Source organism: Mycosarcoma maydis, chromosome 1 (assembly GCF_000328475.2).
Source record: "Mycosarcoma maydis chromosome 1, whole genome shotgun sequence".
Classification (NCBI taxonomy): domain Eukaryota; kingdom Fungi; phylum Basidiomycota; class Ustilaginomycetes; order Ustilaginales; genus Mycosarcoma; species Mycosarcoma maydis.
In genome coordinates, this window is record NC_026478.1 from 108,088 (window position 1) to 126,749 (window position 18,662).

The window sequence follows — 18,662 nt, forward strand, 5'->3', positions numbered from 1 at the left end:
AATCACGAATCGTAGATCACGAATAGAATCAGCAAATTTCTTCTAGAGATCCACAATCCACAATCCAATTAAGAGCATGTGACATGTGCTTCACGATAACAAATTGACGACATGACTTACACATGCTTTCGCATGGTTCAAGTAAATCACGCATGTACTGTATTCCCAGGGAATTCTTCCTTACACATCCGTGCGCCAAATATCGTGCAGTATACCAGACCACTCAGACGAAACAAGGACATCATTCAAGATAAAGTCGAGCGAGTCGTACGCCGCGGCCGAATGCTGCATGTCCATGTTGGCGCTGGTTCGATTTGCTAGGCTGAACGTCGACGTGTGGCTGGCGCTATCGATCATGTTAATGCGGTTGCTGAGGCCGTCGTAGTAAGGAGGCGGTGTGTTTGTGTGCAACGATGCATTGGACGAGCCTGATGCGCCGAGCGTCGACGAATTCGGATGGCCTGCTGCGTAAGGCGTGAAAAAGCTGCCTTGTTGCGACTGCAGCGCTTGCGACTGATGCGGATACAAGGGTGTGCCAACGCTGTCAGCTCTAACACTTCCACTGGATGCCAATGCAGCCGCAAGCGATTCCGTTGCATCAGGACCAGATTGCTGCACCCCATTTTCGCCGCGAGCATGTCTGGATTGATACGAATTTGGCGCCTCCGCTTCGAACATAGACGCTGTCGTACTAAACGACGACGCCGCATCAGAGGTCGGTCGGGACGCGCCAGGCGGTCTGGGCAGAGACGAGGTCGCGCCCATTTTGTCGGCTTGCATGGCATCAAAGCTTCTGCGCGATGCACCATCATCCTTGAGCAAGGTCGGGTAGCGCTCCAGGTTGGATGCAGCACCGGGGTGTGGCCTTACGCCTGGCTGCTGTTGTTGATGGCCGTCGCGGCTCCCTGGGTCTCGACGTGCAGGATCATCAGACGACGTATTTACCGACGTGGACTTGGTGCACCTCTGATGGTCCTTTTTCCGGCTGCAGTCAGTCCAGGCGACAATCACCTTGAGCATGCCTTGCAGAATGTAAGCACACGTGGCGGGAATGCTGCCGCTCTGGATCGAACCACTGGGATCCAGCGAGAGCATGGCGGCGACAAGATTCGAAAAGACGAGCTGCCAAGAGTCTGAACGCTTGGGTGGTGCCTTCCACAGCTTAAACATGGTAGCGTGCATCTCTATGGCGTTGAAGGCAGCCTCAAGCGCATACCCGCATACATTGATCATTGGAAGCACAGTGCGCGATTGGCCTTCCACCATCCATCGGCTTGAGGTAGGATCACACTCGTTTTCACCTTTACCACTGATGGGTGCCGTCTTTGCTGCCCTCGCGTCTCGGCAGAGCGTGCTTATATTGATGAGAACTTTTTCGGCGGCCAAAATCAGATGCTCGCCGTATCGCGAGAGAAATGCTCGTAGCTCTGGCGAGGCAATCTCTCCACGGATAAGCAAGGCAAGTTCGTGTCCAGGGACATTCTCCTTCTTATCGATGCCTAGTCCGCGAAAGATGCCGGCACTCAGCACGAGAAGGTGGCCAGCAGTGGTCTCGATGGTAAGCCAAGTTCGGAGGAGGTTGCTGCCATGTTTTCCGTCGATAAGGCGTCGCTGGAGTTCATTGTCAACCTCTGTCACCTGATGCACGTAGTCGTCTAAGGTCGTCGACACAGAAGCGAGGCGTTCGGACTCAAGATCGCGGATGGAACACTTATTGATGGCATCAAATGCGACGAGTAGATGCCTCATGGCAAGACAGCGCATAGCAAGGCCAGTGCTGCCGATGCCACGCTTCGTAGACCAGCGTCTTTGCGCAAACAGCTCGTTCTCCATAGCCAGTTCGTCAGTTGCGAGGGGCTCTTGAGTAGGTAACTCTTGAGTAGGTAAAATGAGCGAACGGCTCCAATCGTCAGAGAAATAACGAATGTCGATGCTCTCGTAGAGTTCATCGTCGCCAAGAGTGAAGCAATTGTACCACGTCTTGACGCTAGCCCATGCCATGGCTGTACGTTTGGTCTCAAAGTCGTCGAGCTGATTAGAGGATGTGAAAAACGAGTACGGAGCAGCGGCGGTCAAAGCGACGCGGTCGAGTCGAACCGAACGTGCAAAGCGTTCCGCGGCGCTGATCTGCGAATCGGAGCGGATGCGGTTGCGCGAGGGACCGGGGATGGCCGAGACATCGACGGGAAAGAGGGCGAGCAATTCTAGAGCCTCGACGGCCTTGCTGGAGCGAGGGGACGTGATCATGACACGTGCCAGATCTCGAATGACAAAGCGGGTGACAGAGAAGCGCAAGACATCGTCTTTGGGATCGCGAATGTGCTGCATGGCGATCACGTAGAGCACTTGTTCCAGGAGTTGGGTCGAGAGAGTCTGCTTGCCTTGTTTCGCCTCTTGGCGGACCTGGTAGGCGTTGGAGATGTGGGGCATCCAGAGCGTTAGGTTGGACTCGCACCAGTCGCTGAGCTGCTTGGACTTTTCATCCGAGACTATCTCGCTGACATCGGTTTCAATGGTGGCTCGCGCCGATACGAGACGGAACACTTTGGACGCAAAACGATTCTGGCGTGGGACAAGCTCGGTGAGAAGTGTGAGAGGACGACTCCGGGTGGAAAATCGTTCCCAGGTGTCGATGTTGGCCGAGTCTCGGGGATTACGTTCTTGCGTTTTGATGTGAGCTTCGGGGCCGGCCGATGCGGTCCACGGGTTGGTTGGATCGGGTTGGCGAGAGGCAGAAGGGACAGATGTTGCGTCGTCTTCGTCCGAGGATGAGTCGGGCGTTCTGGGAGCCAGTCGAGCTTCGGCTGGATAGATGATCTGATCGCCAAAGACGCGACCACCGGCGAGTTTGAGGTGATTGACATCGACAGGTGGGACGTCCGAAGCTAAAAGGCTGGTTGTACTGGTGCTGTCAGCACCATTGACACCGTTGGCATTGTACAGCGAAGATGAGATGGACGAAGTTGTGGAAGACTTTCGCATGGAAGGAGGATGAGTAGAGAGAGGAGCCCGGTTTCTGGACGAGGTCGGCGGCCGAGGGGTGCTGAGTTGGTTGGCGAACTTTTTCGGCTTCTTTTTGTTGGCGTCGTCGACAATGCACGAAATCTGGAGCGTTCTGCATCGGTGACATGCCTGGTGGTCAGGAAGAGGCAAGGAGCTGGAGGGCACCTCGAGGTCAGGAAGTTCGCACCTTGCCTTGCGCTGCTGACACATGCTGCACGAACGACGAGCATGTGTGCGACGTGGACGTTTCTGGATCCGAGGCGGGTCAGCATTGTTGTCAACGGGCACAGCCAGGTTGATGGTAGACGGATGCAAGCTTGCAGATGAAGATGACAGACCTGCCTGCGCACCGAATGCTCTGGATGAGTTGTGCTCCATCTTTGGCGCGGGAATGGATAGTCAGGGAGGGGTGGCAGGTTTTGCACTTCGAAGCCGAAGAGAGGTACAAAGATGATTGCTAAACCGTTGGCATGAGGACGGAAGCTCGAAGAGGGTTTAACACGATGGGGAGCAATCTCGTTCTCAGTTTTAGCCAGAGGAGGGGACTGTGAAGGCTCGATGAGGGTAGGTGCCAAGTAGGTGCGTTGTGTTGTCGCAGCAGAGCGATCGGTTCAGGGTCAAACGAGGCAGAGAGATAGCTATGAGAGTGGAAGGGAATACAAGAAGGATAGGACGAGAAGAAACGATCGACGCACAGAGCGTCAATGGTGGTGCGACGGAGGACACGTTGGACGACCGAAACGGCGGTCGAACCCAGCAGTCATGTCGCTTGATGCAAGGTGGCCACGAGGAGCGAGCAAGCCGTCATGTGAATACAAGATTTGAGAAAATGCGAGGTGTGGAGCCAGAGTGAGACAGTAGTGACGGCGATCAATGAACGACGACGACGACGACGACGACCAAGACCAAAACAATCACGAATAACTAACAACAAAGAGTCAAAGACACAATGTTCATTTGACGCACAGAGCTTGTCAACGTCAACGTGCACGGTGCGATGGTGGCTGAGTTTTTGGTTCACGGATGCAAAATTGGCAAATTGGCAAATTGGCAAATTGGCAAATTGACAGTCATGAGTCGCGAGTGGTGAGTTTTTTTGTACGTACCTCACAGTTCGCGAGTCGGAAGTTTTGGCTTTTGCCCACGCTCATCACAAGCCAATCATGAATTACGAAATCCCAAGTCACGAGCGCGAGTTGCGAGAAGAATTCACATTCGTGAATCACGATTCTGATTCTTAACCTGTTTTGTGGTTCGTTTGCGATTCGTTGTCCTCTCACGTCTCGTGTCTTGGTCCGGATACGATTTCATGATTCACGATTCGCTCAGTGGTGACTGTCCAGAGTTGACGTCGTGCGTTCCCAGACCCAGAAAACGAAAAGCAAAACTCATGACAGACTCGAAAGTCAAAATCACACGTCACTTGTCACCCAACCGGTTCCTGCGGCGAGCCTGCCGTCTGTCTATGCTTGACAGTGACGAGAACCATAGTCAAATGAATGTGATCCGCAGTGGTTTTATTTGGCTGAGCTTGCATCATCTTTTCTCGGCACTTTGATTGGCTTTGTTGCGCCCAAGCTTCCGGATTTACAGTACATCACGGATTCACATCACACCCAGTGATGCTGTGACGCATGACGGATCGTTGCTACAACCAACGTCGCCGGGATTGCAAGGCTTCCATACTATCAAAGTGTGCTCCGCTCAACTCCAATGTCGTGGTCAACCTTCTCTAGTTTCTCGAGCTTTCCAAGTCATGCGTTCTGTGCAATTGTTATCGCCCATTCGACGACTTTGAGGCACGAAGCACTGTGTTGGTTCCAGTCAGAGCGTGCCTGCGCCGCTAAAATTCATGAACCGTGATTCTGTGATTGTGATTGCCGATCCTGTGCTTCTTGGTAATTAATTGGGTTTGTTAACCCAAATTGTGACTTGCGCCAAGCTCGCGTCCCCTGCGTCCGCTTTGCGAGCACGCAATCAGAACACGATCTCGGACGTCCCTGAAGCTCGCTTGACTTCGTATGGCGATGGTGCTCTCGTAAACGTGTTCCTTGCTCCGACATTCGCAGTCACGTTCGCAAGCATGAATCCGCGCAGCCGATACAAATATGCATCGACGGATGCCCGGTGCTGCTAGCGGTCCTCTATTTTCTGCCGACAATCCGACCCATTCGTGATTCGTGATTCGTGATTGCGCTTCATATGCGATAGAATCACACAGCCTGTCTTCACCATGATCCATGGCCTGTATTGCGGATAGTCGCATTATCTTCAAGTTCAGCATCTAGCCACTGCCCACTGCATCATCATCTACGCCAGGTGTTCTGGCAGAGGCTCCAACGGACACAACTGGAAGAACCTCTCCTTGCTAAATTGTACCAGCGCCGCCCGCTTGTGAAGAAAATCGATCCACTTTTCCACATTGCCACCTACCATCATCTCGTATTGGATCATCTTGGTGTTGGACAATCGAGGTTCCGACACGCACTGCGTCGTCGAGGGATCCAGTAAGAACATGAGATGTACCAAGCTTCCCATCCATGACCTCACCCTGTGTGGACCACGGAAGCGCTCATCACCTACCAGCGCGTGAAACCCTCGATCGTGCCGCCCAGCCGTGTAAAAGTCGATCAGGTTCGAGTGCTTCGAGTAGTAGATCTCGACGTAGCCCCACGCTTCTCCGTCCCACTCGCCGATCAGACCAAGGCAGTGCGCGTTCTGTTCGCCCTTTTGCATCCCAGCAAGCTGCTCTTCACGACTGCAGCGTTGTCTCCAACCCTCGTTGACGCGATCGGTATCGTGCCACGCCGTGATGAGGTCAACATCCTTGGCGTTGGTCGATGAGGCGATCCGAAAGGTAAGGTGAGAGTCCAGACCTGGAATGAAGCGCGAGTAGATCGGACCTGCCGACGGAGGCGGCTTGAACGGTACTGCCAGCGGAGAAGCAACCATCTCTGCATTCGACGACGTCAGAGCAGTACGTATAGCCGCATCCGCCAGAGGCAGCACCCATGGTGCGAACCCATCGGTTGGCGACCCAAGCCCCTGCCAAAAAGCAGCGCGCGACACGAGTAGACGTCCAGTATGCACGGACATCTTGCCATTCTGCCTCGGGAATGGCGACAGAGTCAAAGGGTCCAGAATAGCGAGCTTTGACGTGACCAAAAAGGATATGACCGAAGCTGGTAGGCCTTCAGTGCACAAAAGCATATGTTCCTGTTGCGGCCACAGAGCAAAGAACACATTGACCCAATTCCAGATACGGCTCGAGTCGATCACCCCTTCCTCCGACGATAACTGCAGCGAGCCTTGAGCACAGCGTTGGGCTCGGAACGCAAAGCTGTTGGTATCTGGCTCTGCGGCTGCGCTAGCATACGGTGGACACGGCGAGACCACCACAAACGTGCTCTTGGTATCGATCCATTCGTGCGGACTGTGCGAGGAAAGCTTGATCACGTGCCTAACACGTTGCGTCGGTTCGTCGCTGGTGTTGGTCTTGGTAGCCTCCAACGAGGTTCTCTCATGGGAGACCACAATGGTCAACTTGGAACCACATGGCAGACTGAATGGATAGCCACCAGGCTGGACCACCACAGACGCCTTTTTCGTCTGTGGCGAGGCCATGTGAGCCAACGCCAACATCTCTTGCTGCTTCAAATAGAATGGCCGTGATGAGGAGGAGAGAGAAAGGCACAGCCGCTCGTCTTTCTTGATTTCATTCGCTGAACGCGAGTTGTGAGTGTCGGTGGCAAGTCTGTGCCACAAATGAAAGTGTGAAGGGTCCAATCGAACCGTCACGCGTGTAAGCATTCCTTTCTTCTTTTTTTATTGCTAAGTCAGTCAGCCAGAAAGCCTCCACAACCAGAGATTCGTGATTGCTTATTAATGACAATCGTAAATACTCGGGAATCACGAATATTCACGGCCGAAAACCCCGCATTACTCGATCAGGAAGCCAAGAACAGGTCTAACATGCAAACAAGTAGACGTGGGCTAGGGACGCGTGAGGCACAGGTGAGGCGCAGGGCCACAGCCTTGAGGGGCACGAGGATGTACGGGCAGCTAGAAGCCGGAGACCGGCTCTAAATGTCTAGATAGAGACCTGCATCATACTCACGACTGAGCCGGCTGCATGGTGCACGAGTGGGGTGACATTCACGAGTGATTGTTCTTCGCTCGTCGTTTGTCTCTCCTCACCATCTCAATCATCACATTCAGCCCCCGCGTCCGATCATCATGAGGGCCTTCTACCTACACAAAGATATTGCTCCGTCTGAGCTACTATCGACGCTGGTAAACGATGCGCCCGAGCCCAAGGTGACCGCAGGATCCAACGAGGTGCTCGTCGACGTCCACTCTGCCGCATTCAACTTCTTTGACATCCTCGCTGTTCAGGGAAAATACCAGGTCAAGACTCCTCATCCATACGTACCCGGTGTCGAGATGGCAGGCATTATCTCCAAAGACTCTCCCATCCCCGAAGGCTGCGATTTCATCCCAGGCAAGACGCGCGTCTTTGGCGCTGCGCAGGGTGCCTATGGTGAGAAGACCAAAGCCGACTACTGGCAGCTGATGGAGGTGCCCGAAGGAATCACGCTCGAGCAGGCAGCTGGTCTCTTCGTCACTTGGCCCACGAGTTACGCTGCGCTCAAATTTAGGGCTGATGTGCAGCCGGATGAGTGGGTGCTGGTGCATGCGGGTGCCGGTGGTGTAGGTATTTGCGCCATTCAGATCGCTAAAGCCATGGGTGCAAAGGTTATCGCAACTGCAGGCTCGGACGATAAGCTGCGGGTATGCAAACAATTCGGAGGTGCTGACTATGCCGTCAACTACCGCGACAAGGATTGGCAGGCCCAGGTCAAGAGTGAGTAGTCACAACATCCAATTTGAGTCGTACTGATACACTTGGCTGACTGCTTTCCCTTTGTCTCGCTTCTGCTTCCTTGTGTACTTGTGCAGAAATCACCGAAGGTCACGGCGTAGACGTAGTCTACGATCCTGTCGGAATGATCGTCCCCTCGCTCAAGGTGATCGCCTGGAACGGGCGTATCATTGTCGTTGGTTTCGCTGCTGGTACCATCGAAAAGATCCCTGCCAACCTCATCCTGCTCAAAAACGTCGCTGTCACAGGCGTTCACTGGGGTGCCTACGTTCGTAACGAGCCAGACAAGATCGGCGAGACCTGGGAGGCACTGCTCGACATGTTCAAGACCAAAAAAGTCACGCCTACCGTGTTTGAGCACATCTACGAAGGTTTGGAGAGCGTCCCGGAGGGATTGAAGGATCTGGCTGATAGAAAGACGTGGGGAAAGGCCGTGGTTCGCATCCGTGCTGATCCACAGTTCCCTCCTAAGGGAAAGCACAAACTTTGATTCGTTTCGCTTTCGCAACCTCATCAAAACTTTTGGCTTGTATCTCAGCCGATCTGAATAAACACCTGCATTCCATTCCGGACGGGACGAAGTGTGTGAAATGTGCAAGAACAGCTCTATTTTTCACCTATCGTGCTGAGATCACTTCTTAGCCACGTGAACGCGATGGTACTGCGGGTTGCCAGCTGCCCTGGTACCCATCAGCGCTACACTAGCATCCTCGGTCCAGCTTGGGTAGGACATCAATCCACGTGCCAACAGTACCGCATCACACTCTCCGCTCTGAATCGACTGCTCGGCCAACTTGCCAATCTGGCTGCGGTCTTGGCCGTTGGGCGAATCGTAGGAACCTTCCATCATTCCCACGGCCCCGACGAGCATGCGTTTGGACGCGTCGGGTTCGATTTTGGCCAGAGCATCGCGAACGGCTTTTGCTCCGAATAGCTGGTATCCGGCTCCCACGGTGATTTTTTGGAATGGAACCAGGCCGCCGGAGCTGACGTCTAGCAGGTCGACTCGAGCCTCTTGGAGCATCTTGGCGAGTTCAACCGTCTGGTCAACGGTCCAAGAGTCGGCTTGGTGCGCTTGGTCGGCCCAGTCGGTGGAGCTGACGCGCACCCAGAGACCCTTGTTGGGGAATTCTTGGCGGATTCGACGGGCAACGTTGAGCAGAAATCGAGCGCGGTTCTCCAGGCTACCGCCGTACTCGTCGGTACGCTGATTGGTCAACGGGCTGAGGAACGAGTGCATCAGGTATCCGTGAGCGCTGTGAAGTTCGACGTAGTCATACCCAGCTTCAAACGCCCATCGTGCCGACTGAACGAATTTGTCTTGCAACTTGTTGATGTCCTCGGTCGTGAGAGCTCGAGGGGTAACGTGACCTTGCGCATATGCGATGGCCGAAGGAGCGACGACACGATCCGGCCAGCCACCTTCCTCCTGCGTCACAAACTTTTGCTTCTTTTCTCCGCGGTAGAAAGGTGACCAGTCCGAGGCCTTCCTTCCCGCATGCGCCAGTTGCAGCCCTACACCCAGACCATCCGTGAAGGACTTGAGCACCGACACCAGCGCCTTGTGTGCATCCCGATGCTGTTCCGACCAAATACCCAGGTCCTGAGGCGTGATCCTCCCCTCTGGCTCAACACCAGATGCTTCGACCATGACGTTTCCCACACCGTGCAGGGCAAACGATCCCAAATGCGCAATGTGGTACGGAGTAGGAAGACCATTGTTCGCAGAGTACTGGCACATGGGAGAGACAATGATGCGGTTCTTGAAGGTCATCTTACCCGCCTGTTCCGGTGCAGCAAAGGGCAATGTCAACGTTTGGAACAAAGCCGGTTTTTTGACACCCTCTGGCAGGATGGATTCCGGGACCGAGCCAGGAGGAGGGTGGCCACTTCGAGTGGGGACAAAGTTGCTGATCTTGAGTGCATCGATCGAGTCGACGAGAGGCGGTGTGAGACCAGACACGAATCGAGACGTGTCCATGTCAGCGCATGCCGCGTTTGTAGATTGGTGCGAAGGCATCTTGACGCGCTTTGCTGCTTGCGATTGAGTGGGTAGTGTTGTGAATGTCGAGATAAGACGCCGGATCGAACGAGAGAGGGAGGGTCTATATACCTGCATCGAGGCGATAAGCAAGGTTCTAAGCGAATAGCAAAAGATCCCACAAGAACCTTTTTTGCTCACGGCAACGCTTGTTTGCCGTCCATGTTGCAGCGTTCCAATATCGGGACCATGCACACGGCTATAAGTCGATGCCGCAATCGTGAATCGTTAATCTGGCGACATGCGAAATGCGCTTTTGGATGACTCTGAGGATGACGTGCGAGGTTTCGTGTTTGCGATTTGTCGGTGTTTGCGGCTCTGCGTTTCGGGCTGATGATGATCACAGATCGTAAATTGTCTTGGTTTCTCCACTCACCACTCGAGCGTGCCTGTGGCCATCTCTCATCGCAGCGGCTATGCATTTTTTAGAGCTGCACGCTTCTCAACTCACAAAGCCATCATCATCCAAGAGCAATGCCGTCTTCCTACGTTTGCTTGGGAGCTTGCCTATCACATGTGCCTCTGGAAAGCCGTTGAATGTCGCTTTATGGTGAAGCAACCACCGACCTGTCAGATCACAAAGCACACATGCAGAGGTTTATCGGTTCAATATCTCAGCTGCGGGTATCTAATTGTATCTGGTTTGGTATCGTATCGACATGGAAAGCAAAGGTACTGAGTATTTAGGCTCATTTGCTCAGCGAGAGCGGTTTGCCAGCTTGGTAAATTACGGGTCTTCCCATCGAGCCTTGCGCAGCGCTCTTTTGTCGTGAGAGAGTCCTAATCCAACGCACTTCCATTCCACCCTCGAGCAAGCCATGTGTAGGCGAGCCAAAGCGGTCGTTCCATACGATGGAGACACACCGCTGTACGAGTGCTTCTGAATTATCTCGTTCTGCACCTGCGCAAGATGCGTGGTGTTGAGCAAGGATATGCATCGCCGCAAGAGGGACGTTGCTTGACCGTACCTGAAGTAGCGCCTGCTTGCTGAAGCCCGATGACGAGAGCATGATGCCGGCAAGTGGAACATCGTCTTCATCAACAGCAACAGAGCCTGTCGCTTGGGTGACTTCGCGATGCGCTTTCGAGACGGACACGGCCGACGATTCTCGAAACATGACACCTTCCATCTCGCGAACCAGAGCAGGACCCATCTTTTTTCCTCCTTCGTCTTGACACTTGCACTGTGCTACGATGCGAATGCGTCTTTGGCGCCGTAGATGTGGTTGGGTTACCGATGTCAATGCCAATGCGGAAGTCGGTGCTGGTGGAAGCTGCCACCATCCGCGAAGGTCGATGCCACGATCTCCTGCTCCACCTGTCCTCTCCAACTCCATGCCAAACATTTGGCTCATTAACGCACGGCAGAGATGTTCATATCGCGTGCCTCGGGCAACCGAACTCTCTGTATCGCCCACTTGTGACTGGAAACGTGCTTGGGTTGCGGACGTACCCGCTTTCTGCTGCGAGGCTGAGACTGTCAAGGATCGTGCCGGGTGGTTGGAAGCCTGCTGATGCGCTAGCATGCGGCTTGTGCGCGACAGTACCGAGACGCTGCACGCCAGACGCGACGTTCTAGCAATCATGGGTGAGTGGGTTCACGGCATCATACATGCCCGGGTAGGCCATGCAAAGTAGTGTCGAGTGGAGAGGTCAAGGTCAACCCTAACTCGTGACTTGTTGAAAAGTATCGACAAAAGTCGTGAGTGGGGCGCGTGGTTCCGGCCGAGTTACCAAAATTCTTAGGAAGAAAGGTCGCGAATCGGAACATTCGTGATTCACGTTTAGCCTTTACACCTTCACTTTGTGCTTGCTTCACTTTGACTTTGATTGTGCTTTGCTTGCAACAACCAACCTCTGTCGCTTTGATCATCATCTTTCTCAATCATCCTCACGTTCGAAACTCGCACATGATGCTGACATCAGCATCACGTCTCAGCCGCAGCGCTGCGCATCAAGCAGCGATATCCCTGATTGCTCGTTCCGCTATCTCCAAAAACGTCTCCTCTGCCCGAACTCTGACCGCCTCGGCTCGCACATGTTCATCTGGCAGACGCATGGTCAGCTTCGGTCATTCGCGCCACTACGCTACCTCTACTACCCCCACATCATCCTCTCTCGACCCAGCAGATGAGGAATCACAACGCTTCCTCGAGGAAGGCACCACGCATCTTGAAGCAGGCGATCTTGCTCGTGCCAAAGAGTCGTACCAACGCAGCCTTTCTATCAAACGGAATTCGTCGGCGCTGTTCAACCTCGGCGTCTGCCTCTACCATGACCGCGATCTTGCTGCCGCCATCGAAGCGTGGAATGAGTCGCTCGAGCTCGCTCCGGAATCTGCAGACGCACATACCAACTTGGCGTCGGCCTACGTGCTGAGCAAACCGTCGCGTCCAGATCTGGCCGTCTCGCATCTCAAGACGGCGGCGAGCATCACACCGGAAGACCCCGAGATCCAGTACAACTTGGCGGCGGTGCTCGAAGCGTGCGAACAGCTCGAGGAGGCGCTAACCGCTTACAAGAGGGCGTTGGAGGGTGGCATTCAGAGGGCAGAGCAGAACATTCGCAATTGCTCGGCAAAGTTGCTCAGCGCTAAGTTCGCGGTGCAGCAACAGCAGGAGGAGCAGCAAAAGCAACAGGAAGCTTCGAAAAACGTCGAGTGACTGTACAGAAGCGGTTGTAGCGTGACTTTTGATTAATGTGCAACAGCGGCCTCTGCCTTAGTCGCAAGTGGCGTTTGTGCGTCAGTTTGGACTATGGCTTGAGATGTGCAAACTGGGTCGTGAACGGTGGCGTAATGTTGCAAGGGTGATGCGATCCTGTCTGGCAGTAATGATGAAGTAGGCAGTGAAGAAAAAGGAGTAACCACACCATCTATCGTTTTGTCTGTCGCGCGTGATCCTAAGGTATACCTGCACCGATATCTGCTTCTCATGCCGTCAAGCTTCTGTCATGTTTCCTGGTGCTGTTTCTCGAGCGATGCCCTTTCCGTCACGCTAGGCTGACCCGCTCTGCTACTCTTCTTGTAACTCTCGATGACCGTCTTGATTCTCATCTGTTCGGCCTTGAGATTCCTCCTGCACATTTCCCAGCTAGCCAACGAGACGAAACAGAACGAGCCGACGCCCCAGTTTAAGCCGCGCCGCAAGCCTCGGCCGGCGACGAGGCTGATTCCTGCTACTCCGGCGGCGGTAGCCATGCCTATGAGCAAGCTCGCGCGTGCGCATGGGATGGAGCCTATACGAGAAATGTCGTTGACCGGATCGATCGAGCTTATCGCCGCTCGTAGCTTGGTGGCTTGCACCTGGTAGATCGGAATCGACAGGTGTGAGTCAGCGAAAACAGTCGAGGTCGTTGCAAGGTAATTCGGTCAACTTACCTTTGTTCCCGAGACATCGCTGGCATTCGCGCGCTCGCTGCCGTCTCCTATCAATGGCTGGCTCGCTTCGTGTAGCCTTGACATGCTTGCTATGCTGTATTTCCGTCGTCCACCGCCTCTGTTCCAATACGCAAGCCGTAATGCGCGCCTGGGTGATCGTCCAGATGTGTGGTTGCTAAGACAAATCCACACGCACGTTGAGCCGATTCCTAAAACCGCTCAAACTTGTCCGAATTTGTCCATCCCAAACCCACACGAGAGCCACTTGAATTTGCGCGACCCATTCGTGATTCACGATTCGTGATTGCAACTCCAACACATTGTGATTCCAACGTCTTGCACCTTCACCAGTCAGCCCGAACATGCAAGCGTCAACACCACGGTCGTCGGTCGACAAGATTCAAAACACAAATGCGACAACACACACAATCACAATCGCAGAGCTTGACAAAAATCAAAAACCTCGAAGAAAAAAGCTACATCTACATGTACAAGGTGCGCAGAGCATTCAAGGCTCGTGGTCCTATCCGAAAGAAGAAAACGGTCCATCTCATACGTTGTTCTACGACGTAACGACATGACAAAGCTAGCGTCGCAGGGAGAGATGCCGATCAGAATGAGAAACTGATTCCGGGAGCGAGAGAGAAAAGAGTGTGTGTTTGTGTGTGTGTTGTCGAGTTCTTGTGCGTGTGCACGTAGGCGCGAGCAATCGCATCTGCTTCAAAGGAGCTCGAAAGATGGAGTGCGCGGTAAGAGAAACGGGAAACATCCTTGAATAATGAACGTGAGATGACCGGCAAACTACAACGCCGCCAAGGCGGCGACGGGTTTGTATGTCAGGTTGGAGCAGAGGATGCCTCTGGCGTCGTTCAGCGAGTTGGAATGCGTTTGGTAGATGAAGGCGGAATGCAGATCAACCGTCACAGCAAAAGCAGCGTCATTTTGTCAGCCGCCTTCTAGTAAGCACCGCGCTCGCTGTAGCGTCGCGAACGTCCGCCGCGGTAAGCAGCAGGTTCCGGAGCAAGCTGCGTCCTGCTTCCGTATGCATCGCCACCAAAGCTTCTCCTAGGAGCACGGTCGTCGTAGCTCCTGCGGCTGTAACGGCGGCTGTTGCGCGGTTCATCATCATAGTAGTCGTCTGCAGGAGCAACATCGCGGCGGCTGCGACGCGATTCTCGGCGACCGACGTTGCCGTAGACGCGCGAGTCGTCCGGCTCGTAGTAGTCGTCGTAGCGCGATCTGCGGCTGGCACGGCTGATGGGACGCTGTGGCTGTTGGTAGTAGTCCTTCTCCGGATAGTCGTTGGCGGGATAGACAGGACGGGCAGGCTCGTAGTCGTCATAGTAGTTGTCTTTGCTACTAGAGCGCTTGAGGTACCAGCCAAGTGCAAGCATCATGAAGCCAAAAAAGACGGGCGGAAGAGAAGCCACTTGCATCCAGATGGCAGGGCCGAGCTCGCTACCGATGGGCGAGAGCGAACCAGTGCTCTGGAAGCTTCTGGCCTTGTTGCGCGCCAAGATAAAAAGGACAAGCTCGATGACCAGGCTCGCCATGGTGAGGAACGAAGCCCAGAGTGCGGCCAGCGGCCAGAGGAACGTGTTGGTGCAGAGGTGGAGGAAAGCAGCGCCGGCAGCAGCGCCGGTCAAACCAGCCGAGATGGGCTGCAGCACCAGCGCATAGGGTAGCTTGTCGACAAAGAATCGGTCAATGGCGTTGTCGATACCGTTGAGCGTCTGTTGGTAGCCCAGGCCGGTGGGTGTGCACAACGTGTCCCCGCCTTGCTCAAAGCATTGCGACCAGATACCAAACGTAGTGCGCAGGATCGTCGAGCTGGATTGGTCGGCAAATCGGACGTAGAGGAAGTAGATCCCCTTGATGTATGGCAGACCAAGAGCGACAAGCAGCTGCAGGATGAACGAAGCGCCGATGGCAAGGAAGCCCACAAAGATGATAAAGACGGGCGCAATCCGCATGTTGGTAAAAGTGCCTACAGTGGATGTGTCCCGAGGCTAGATAGAGACAGGTTTTGGCGGGAGGTTGCACCTGAGTAGGGAGCTCAAGGGGGAAGACGGCTCGACGTGCAAGTCGCACGGAGCGGATGGATGATGTACAAGGACCAGCGGGGTCGCGGTGAGGATGAGGTGACCGAGGTATGTGCGGATCGCCAATATTGCAAAGACGAGGTGGATGGTGGTGATGATCAAGACGATGGTTGTAGATGGTGATACGGAAGCGGACAGAGCTCAAATCAAGCAGGCGAGGGACAACAGCTAGCGATGAGGCACAGCAAAGCACAGCAGAGGGAGAAGTTCAAGTGCCAAAGAGAGGAGAGGAAACGGAGGAGGAGGAGCTTCTTGCAGGAATGCAAACCTGGCAGGCACATGCACAGAGGACGAGGAGGCGGATGGACTAATCAAGGCAAACTCGGGCGCAAGTCAACAGACGCGCAGCACACTATTCTCGCGCCAGAGAGGAAGCGAGAGGTACGTATGATATAACGTGGTGAGACAGAGTTGGCTGACGGGGCTCCAACCGCAGTGCAGACACCGGCATCCATCGACAGCCTACCAAGTCACAAGTCACAGCGGCTTCTCTGGTCACACATCCTCTCAAGGTTTGGACGACTCGCGTACGTATGGGTGGTGCAAGCGCCAAGCAGGGCAGCGACGAGCTGGAACAATGGACTGGATTTTAGGCAACAAGGGAGCAAGAGGAGACGAGAAATCCGAAAGGGGATGGTGACAGCCTTTGTTTCACCTGGCTCTCAACAGCGACCAACCTGCCAAGTGCTACTATGCCTTGGAGTTTGTAGCTCCGCGATCAAGACATAAGTGTGCACAACATGCTGCCCGCTTGCGACCACAGTAGCCGAATTCTCGCGCTGTGTCGATCCCCTGTCGACGTTGCACAAAAGTTTTCTGGTCGCTACGTTCGTGGAGCACCGCTGAATCGACGCTTCGTGGTCGCTCGTAGTGATATTTAGCTGAACAAGCTGAACGAATCTATTTAACTGACTTGGCTGAAAGAATGGGCAGGTGAGCTTGATGGCAGTGTCAATCGAGTATGCTCTTGTCGACACTCTAGACGCTAGGACGAGGAAACTCAATCGAGGATGTGGCACATTGCAAGGCGCTTCGCTTAAATCGACCGCCTGCAGCTTGACACAATCTCCGCTCTGGATTCAATTGGATAGAGACGAGGTTGGGTTAAAACACGATTATATCACTCAGGATGTTTGAGCTGGATAGTGGGCATGTGCTTTTGGTGGTTGGCCTGCCTCGGTTCGTGCTCGAAACCTCATGCAGTCAACTGGTGCATGCATCAAGTCTACTTTTCCCCTTGCGCTTTCAGAAGGCCTTTTTCTCGCGCTCGTTTCAGTCACGAGTGACTCACGACTCTCAAGTCTGATACAGTGGTAGGCGCGTCCTATGCCCACAAAAAGGCGGCTCCACAAATATTCAACTCTGTACTGCACCGACTCACTCGGGTTAATGCTGCGTGTATGATTTACGATTTGCAGTTGTTATTCATAGTTTTATGGAAAAGTCTCTAGAGAAGATCTTTTCCTTTCCGGAGCTCGAGGCATGCATGTGACAAATTTGAAAACTTTACCTAACTTAACGTAGTTAACATCCAAGTCTCCAATTCACGATTCGTGATTCATTATTCATGGTGGTGATGTAGATGGTGTGTTGCGCTTGGCTCAACTGCCGTGGATTCTGACATCTCTCTCGCTCCTCCGATTTGCCCGTATACGAATGATCAGTCCCCACGGGAGCGTACTGCTTGATTTGCATCGAATCAACAGCTCGCACAAGGCAAGCGTGAAGCACTTCTTGGCAGTTGCCCCGAAACCAGCTTTGTCCCGCAGTTCCCGCCCGTCCCTTTCTCCGTTACCTCTAACCGCAGGCCAGGCACGCACCAGCACGAGGTAAACAAGTCCATCGCCCTAACTCTTGATACCAATCTATTCCCCGGCCCGTCACCATGAACATGCAGTCGAAACAGCCAGATCACAAGCGTGAATATGGCCACCTTACACTTCCAGCGCAAGCCGAATAACTCAGTTAACTTAAAAGTGTCTAATTCCTCCCACCTCCTGCAGCGGAGCATGCGAGCTGTAGGTCGTAGATCTGGGGCAACCCAATTTCGGCTTGCTTTCCTCGCTTCGACTTCTCCTGACTTTTTCGCGCGACTCCAAAATGAAGCCCGATAGCATTTGATCTCTACCCGATCTTGATGGCCCATCAACAGGCTCTCAACACAGTCGAACAACGTGATGATCAACGGAATGACGTTCGACTTTCTTCTCTCAAACCAAGAGGAAGCTCAAGCCGTCACGCATAGACGACTGCCAGTATGCTGTATCATTACACGTGAAAAGCGGCTTAAAAGCTGCAGCAAGTAGAATCGTAGCTAAAATGTATAGACAAAAACGAAAGAGCAGAGGATTGTTGCATGCGAAAGCCGAGGCGGCTATCAGCCATCAGAGGTGCGTTGAAGTCCAGGTCAGAATGGCCTCTTACACGTTGTTACTTTCTGCTGGCTTCCTGTCATCCCTCGGAACGTATGCAGGAGGAGGAGGACCAGGTGGCGGGGCGTAGAGCGACGCATCGCCGCCGTTGTTGGCAGGTGTCCCGCCAGAAGGGAGGCCATATGCCTGTCCAGTGTATGGCTGTTGTCCATATGGCTGTCCATATGGCTGTCCATATGGCTGTCCATAGCCACCGCCGCCGCCATAACCTTGTTGGTAATGTGACGGCTGGTTCTGCTGATGCATGGGAATAGTCGAGGTGGGCTGCGTCTCGAGGAATCTTCTTCTGCGTCGTCGTGCGACTAGCGAGAAGAGAATGACAAGCAAAACCACACCGACAGCAATGGCAACGCCAATGCCGATTCGTGCTCCACGATTGAGGCCGCTATTACAAGGGTAATAACTTCTGTATCCGCCGCAATAGTACGACATCCTGCTGCGTCCAAAAAGTTTCAGTAGGTGGGTTAATACACTTCTCCAAAGATGGCGAAGTCGTGGCGAGGTTTTCGCGCTACTTTGAATGAAAGGGTTGTCGGGGATAGATTTGCAGGCTTGATATGCAGCTTTTTGAAATCTTTGGTAAGGAACAGTAGTCGGATGCGATTCGTTTAGCACTGGTAGGGGCAATCGTAGATGTCAATGGCGAGCAAAAGGCGTGCGAAGGTGAGGTATGGAGGATGGTTGTGAGTATAAGGGAAGTGACCTCGAGTCGAAGCTCCTGTCCATATTTTGTTTCAGGCGGGCTGAGTTGGCCACTTTCGACTGTGACTGTCCAACCAGCAATGACTCTGACGACAGGATGCCGTTGCCGCTCAGGGTTGGA

At 53.8% G+C, this 18,662-nt stretch overlaps 9 protein-coding genes across 9 annotated transcripts; 2 read left to right on the forward strand and 7 right to left on the reverse strand.

Moving 5' to 3' along the window:
- Window positions 1–180: 180 nt before the first annotated feature.
- On the reverse strand, window positions 181–3,381 carry UMAG_00043 (uncharacterized protein; the record flags this gene model as incomplete). Its single annotated transcript, XM_011387716.1, has 1 exon — window positions 181–3,381. One exon carries the CDS (start codon window positions 3,379–3,381, stop codon window positions 181–183), a length of 3,201 nt encoding a protein of 1,066 aa, XP_011386018.1.
- A 1,932-nt stretch (window positions 3,382–5,313) lies between these two features.
- Window positions 5,314–6,645, reverse strand: UMAG_10011 (uncharacterized protein; the record flags this gene model as incomplete). The annotated part of the gene is made up of 1 exon (XM_011388299.1): window positions 5,314–6,645. One exon carries the CDS (start codon window positions 6,643–6,645, stop codon window positions 5,314–5,316), a length of 1,332 nt encoding a protein of 443 aa, XP_011386601.1.
- A 594-nt stretch (window positions 6,646–7,239) lies between these two features.
- UMAG_00045 (uncharacterized protein) lies at window positions 7,240–8,375 on the forward strand (the record flags this gene model as incomplete). The annotated part of the gene is made up of 2 exons (XM_011387717.1): window positions 7,240–7,867; window positions 7,963–8,375. The coding sequence occupies 2 exons, from the start codon at window positions 7,240–7,242 to the stop codon at window positions 8,373–8,375; spliced, it is 1,041 nt and encodes a 346-aa protein (XP_011386019.1).
- Window positions 8,376–8,516: 141 nt separating this feature from the next.
- Window positions 8,517–9,905, reverse strand: UMAG_00046 (uncharacterized protein; the record flags this gene model as incomplete). Its single annotated transcript, XM_011387718.1, has 1 exon — window positions 8,517–9,905. The coding sequence occupies one exon, from the start codon at window positions 9,903–9,905 to the stop codon at window positions 8,517–8,519; it is 1,389 nt and encodes a 462-aa protein (XP_011386020.1).
- A 710-nt stretch (window positions 9,906–10,615) lies between these two features.
- On the reverse strand, window positions 10,616–11,263 carry UMAG_00047 (uncharacterized protein; the record flags this gene model as incomplete). Its single annotated transcript, XM_011387719.1, has 1 exon — window positions 10,616–11,263. One exon carries the CDS (start codon window positions 11,261–11,263, stop codon window positions 10,616–10,618), a length of 648 nt encoding a protein of 215 aa, XP_011386021.1.
- Window positions 11,264–11,839: 576 nt separating this feature from the next.
- On the forward strand, window positions 11,840–12,589 carry UMAG_00048 (uncharacterized protein; the record flags this gene model as incomplete). The annotated part of the gene is made up of 1 exon (XM_011387720.1): window positions 11,840–12,589. The coding sequence occupies one exon, from the start codon at window positions 11,840–11,842 to the stop codon at window positions 12,587–12,589; it is 750 nt and encodes a 249-aa protein (XP_011386022.1).
- A 287-nt stretch (window positions 12,590–12,876) lies between these two features.
- On the reverse strand, window positions 12,877–13,389 carry UMAG_00049 (uncharacterized protein; the record flags this gene model as incomplete). The annotated part of the gene is made up of 2 exons (XM_011387721.1): window positions 12,877–13,230; window positions 13,306–13,389. 2 exons carry the CDS (start codon window positions 13,387–13,389, stop codon window positions 12,877–12,879), a joined length of 438 nt encoding a protein of 145 aa, XP_011386023.1.
- Window positions 13,390–14,261: 872 nt separating this feature from the next.
- UMAG_00050 (uncharacterized protein) lies at window positions 14,262–15,278 on the reverse strand (the record flags this gene model as incomplete). The annotated part of the gene is made up of 1 exon (XM_011387722.1): window positions 14,262–15,278. One exon carries the CDS (start codon window positions 15,276–15,278, stop codon window positions 14,262–14,264), a length of 1,017 nt encoding a protein of 338 aa, XP_011386024.1.
- Window positions 15,279–17,827: 2,549 nt separating this feature from the next.
- Window positions 17,828–18,271, reverse strand: UMAG_10012 (uncharacterized protein; the record flags this gene model as incomplete). The annotated part of the gene is made up of 1 exon (XM_011388300.1): window positions 17,828–18,271. The coding sequence occupies one exon, from the start codon at window positions 18,269–18,271 to the stop codon at window positions 17,828–17,830; it is 444 nt and encodes a 147-aa protein (XP_011386602.1).
- Window positions 18,272–18,662: the final 391 nt, after the last annotated feature.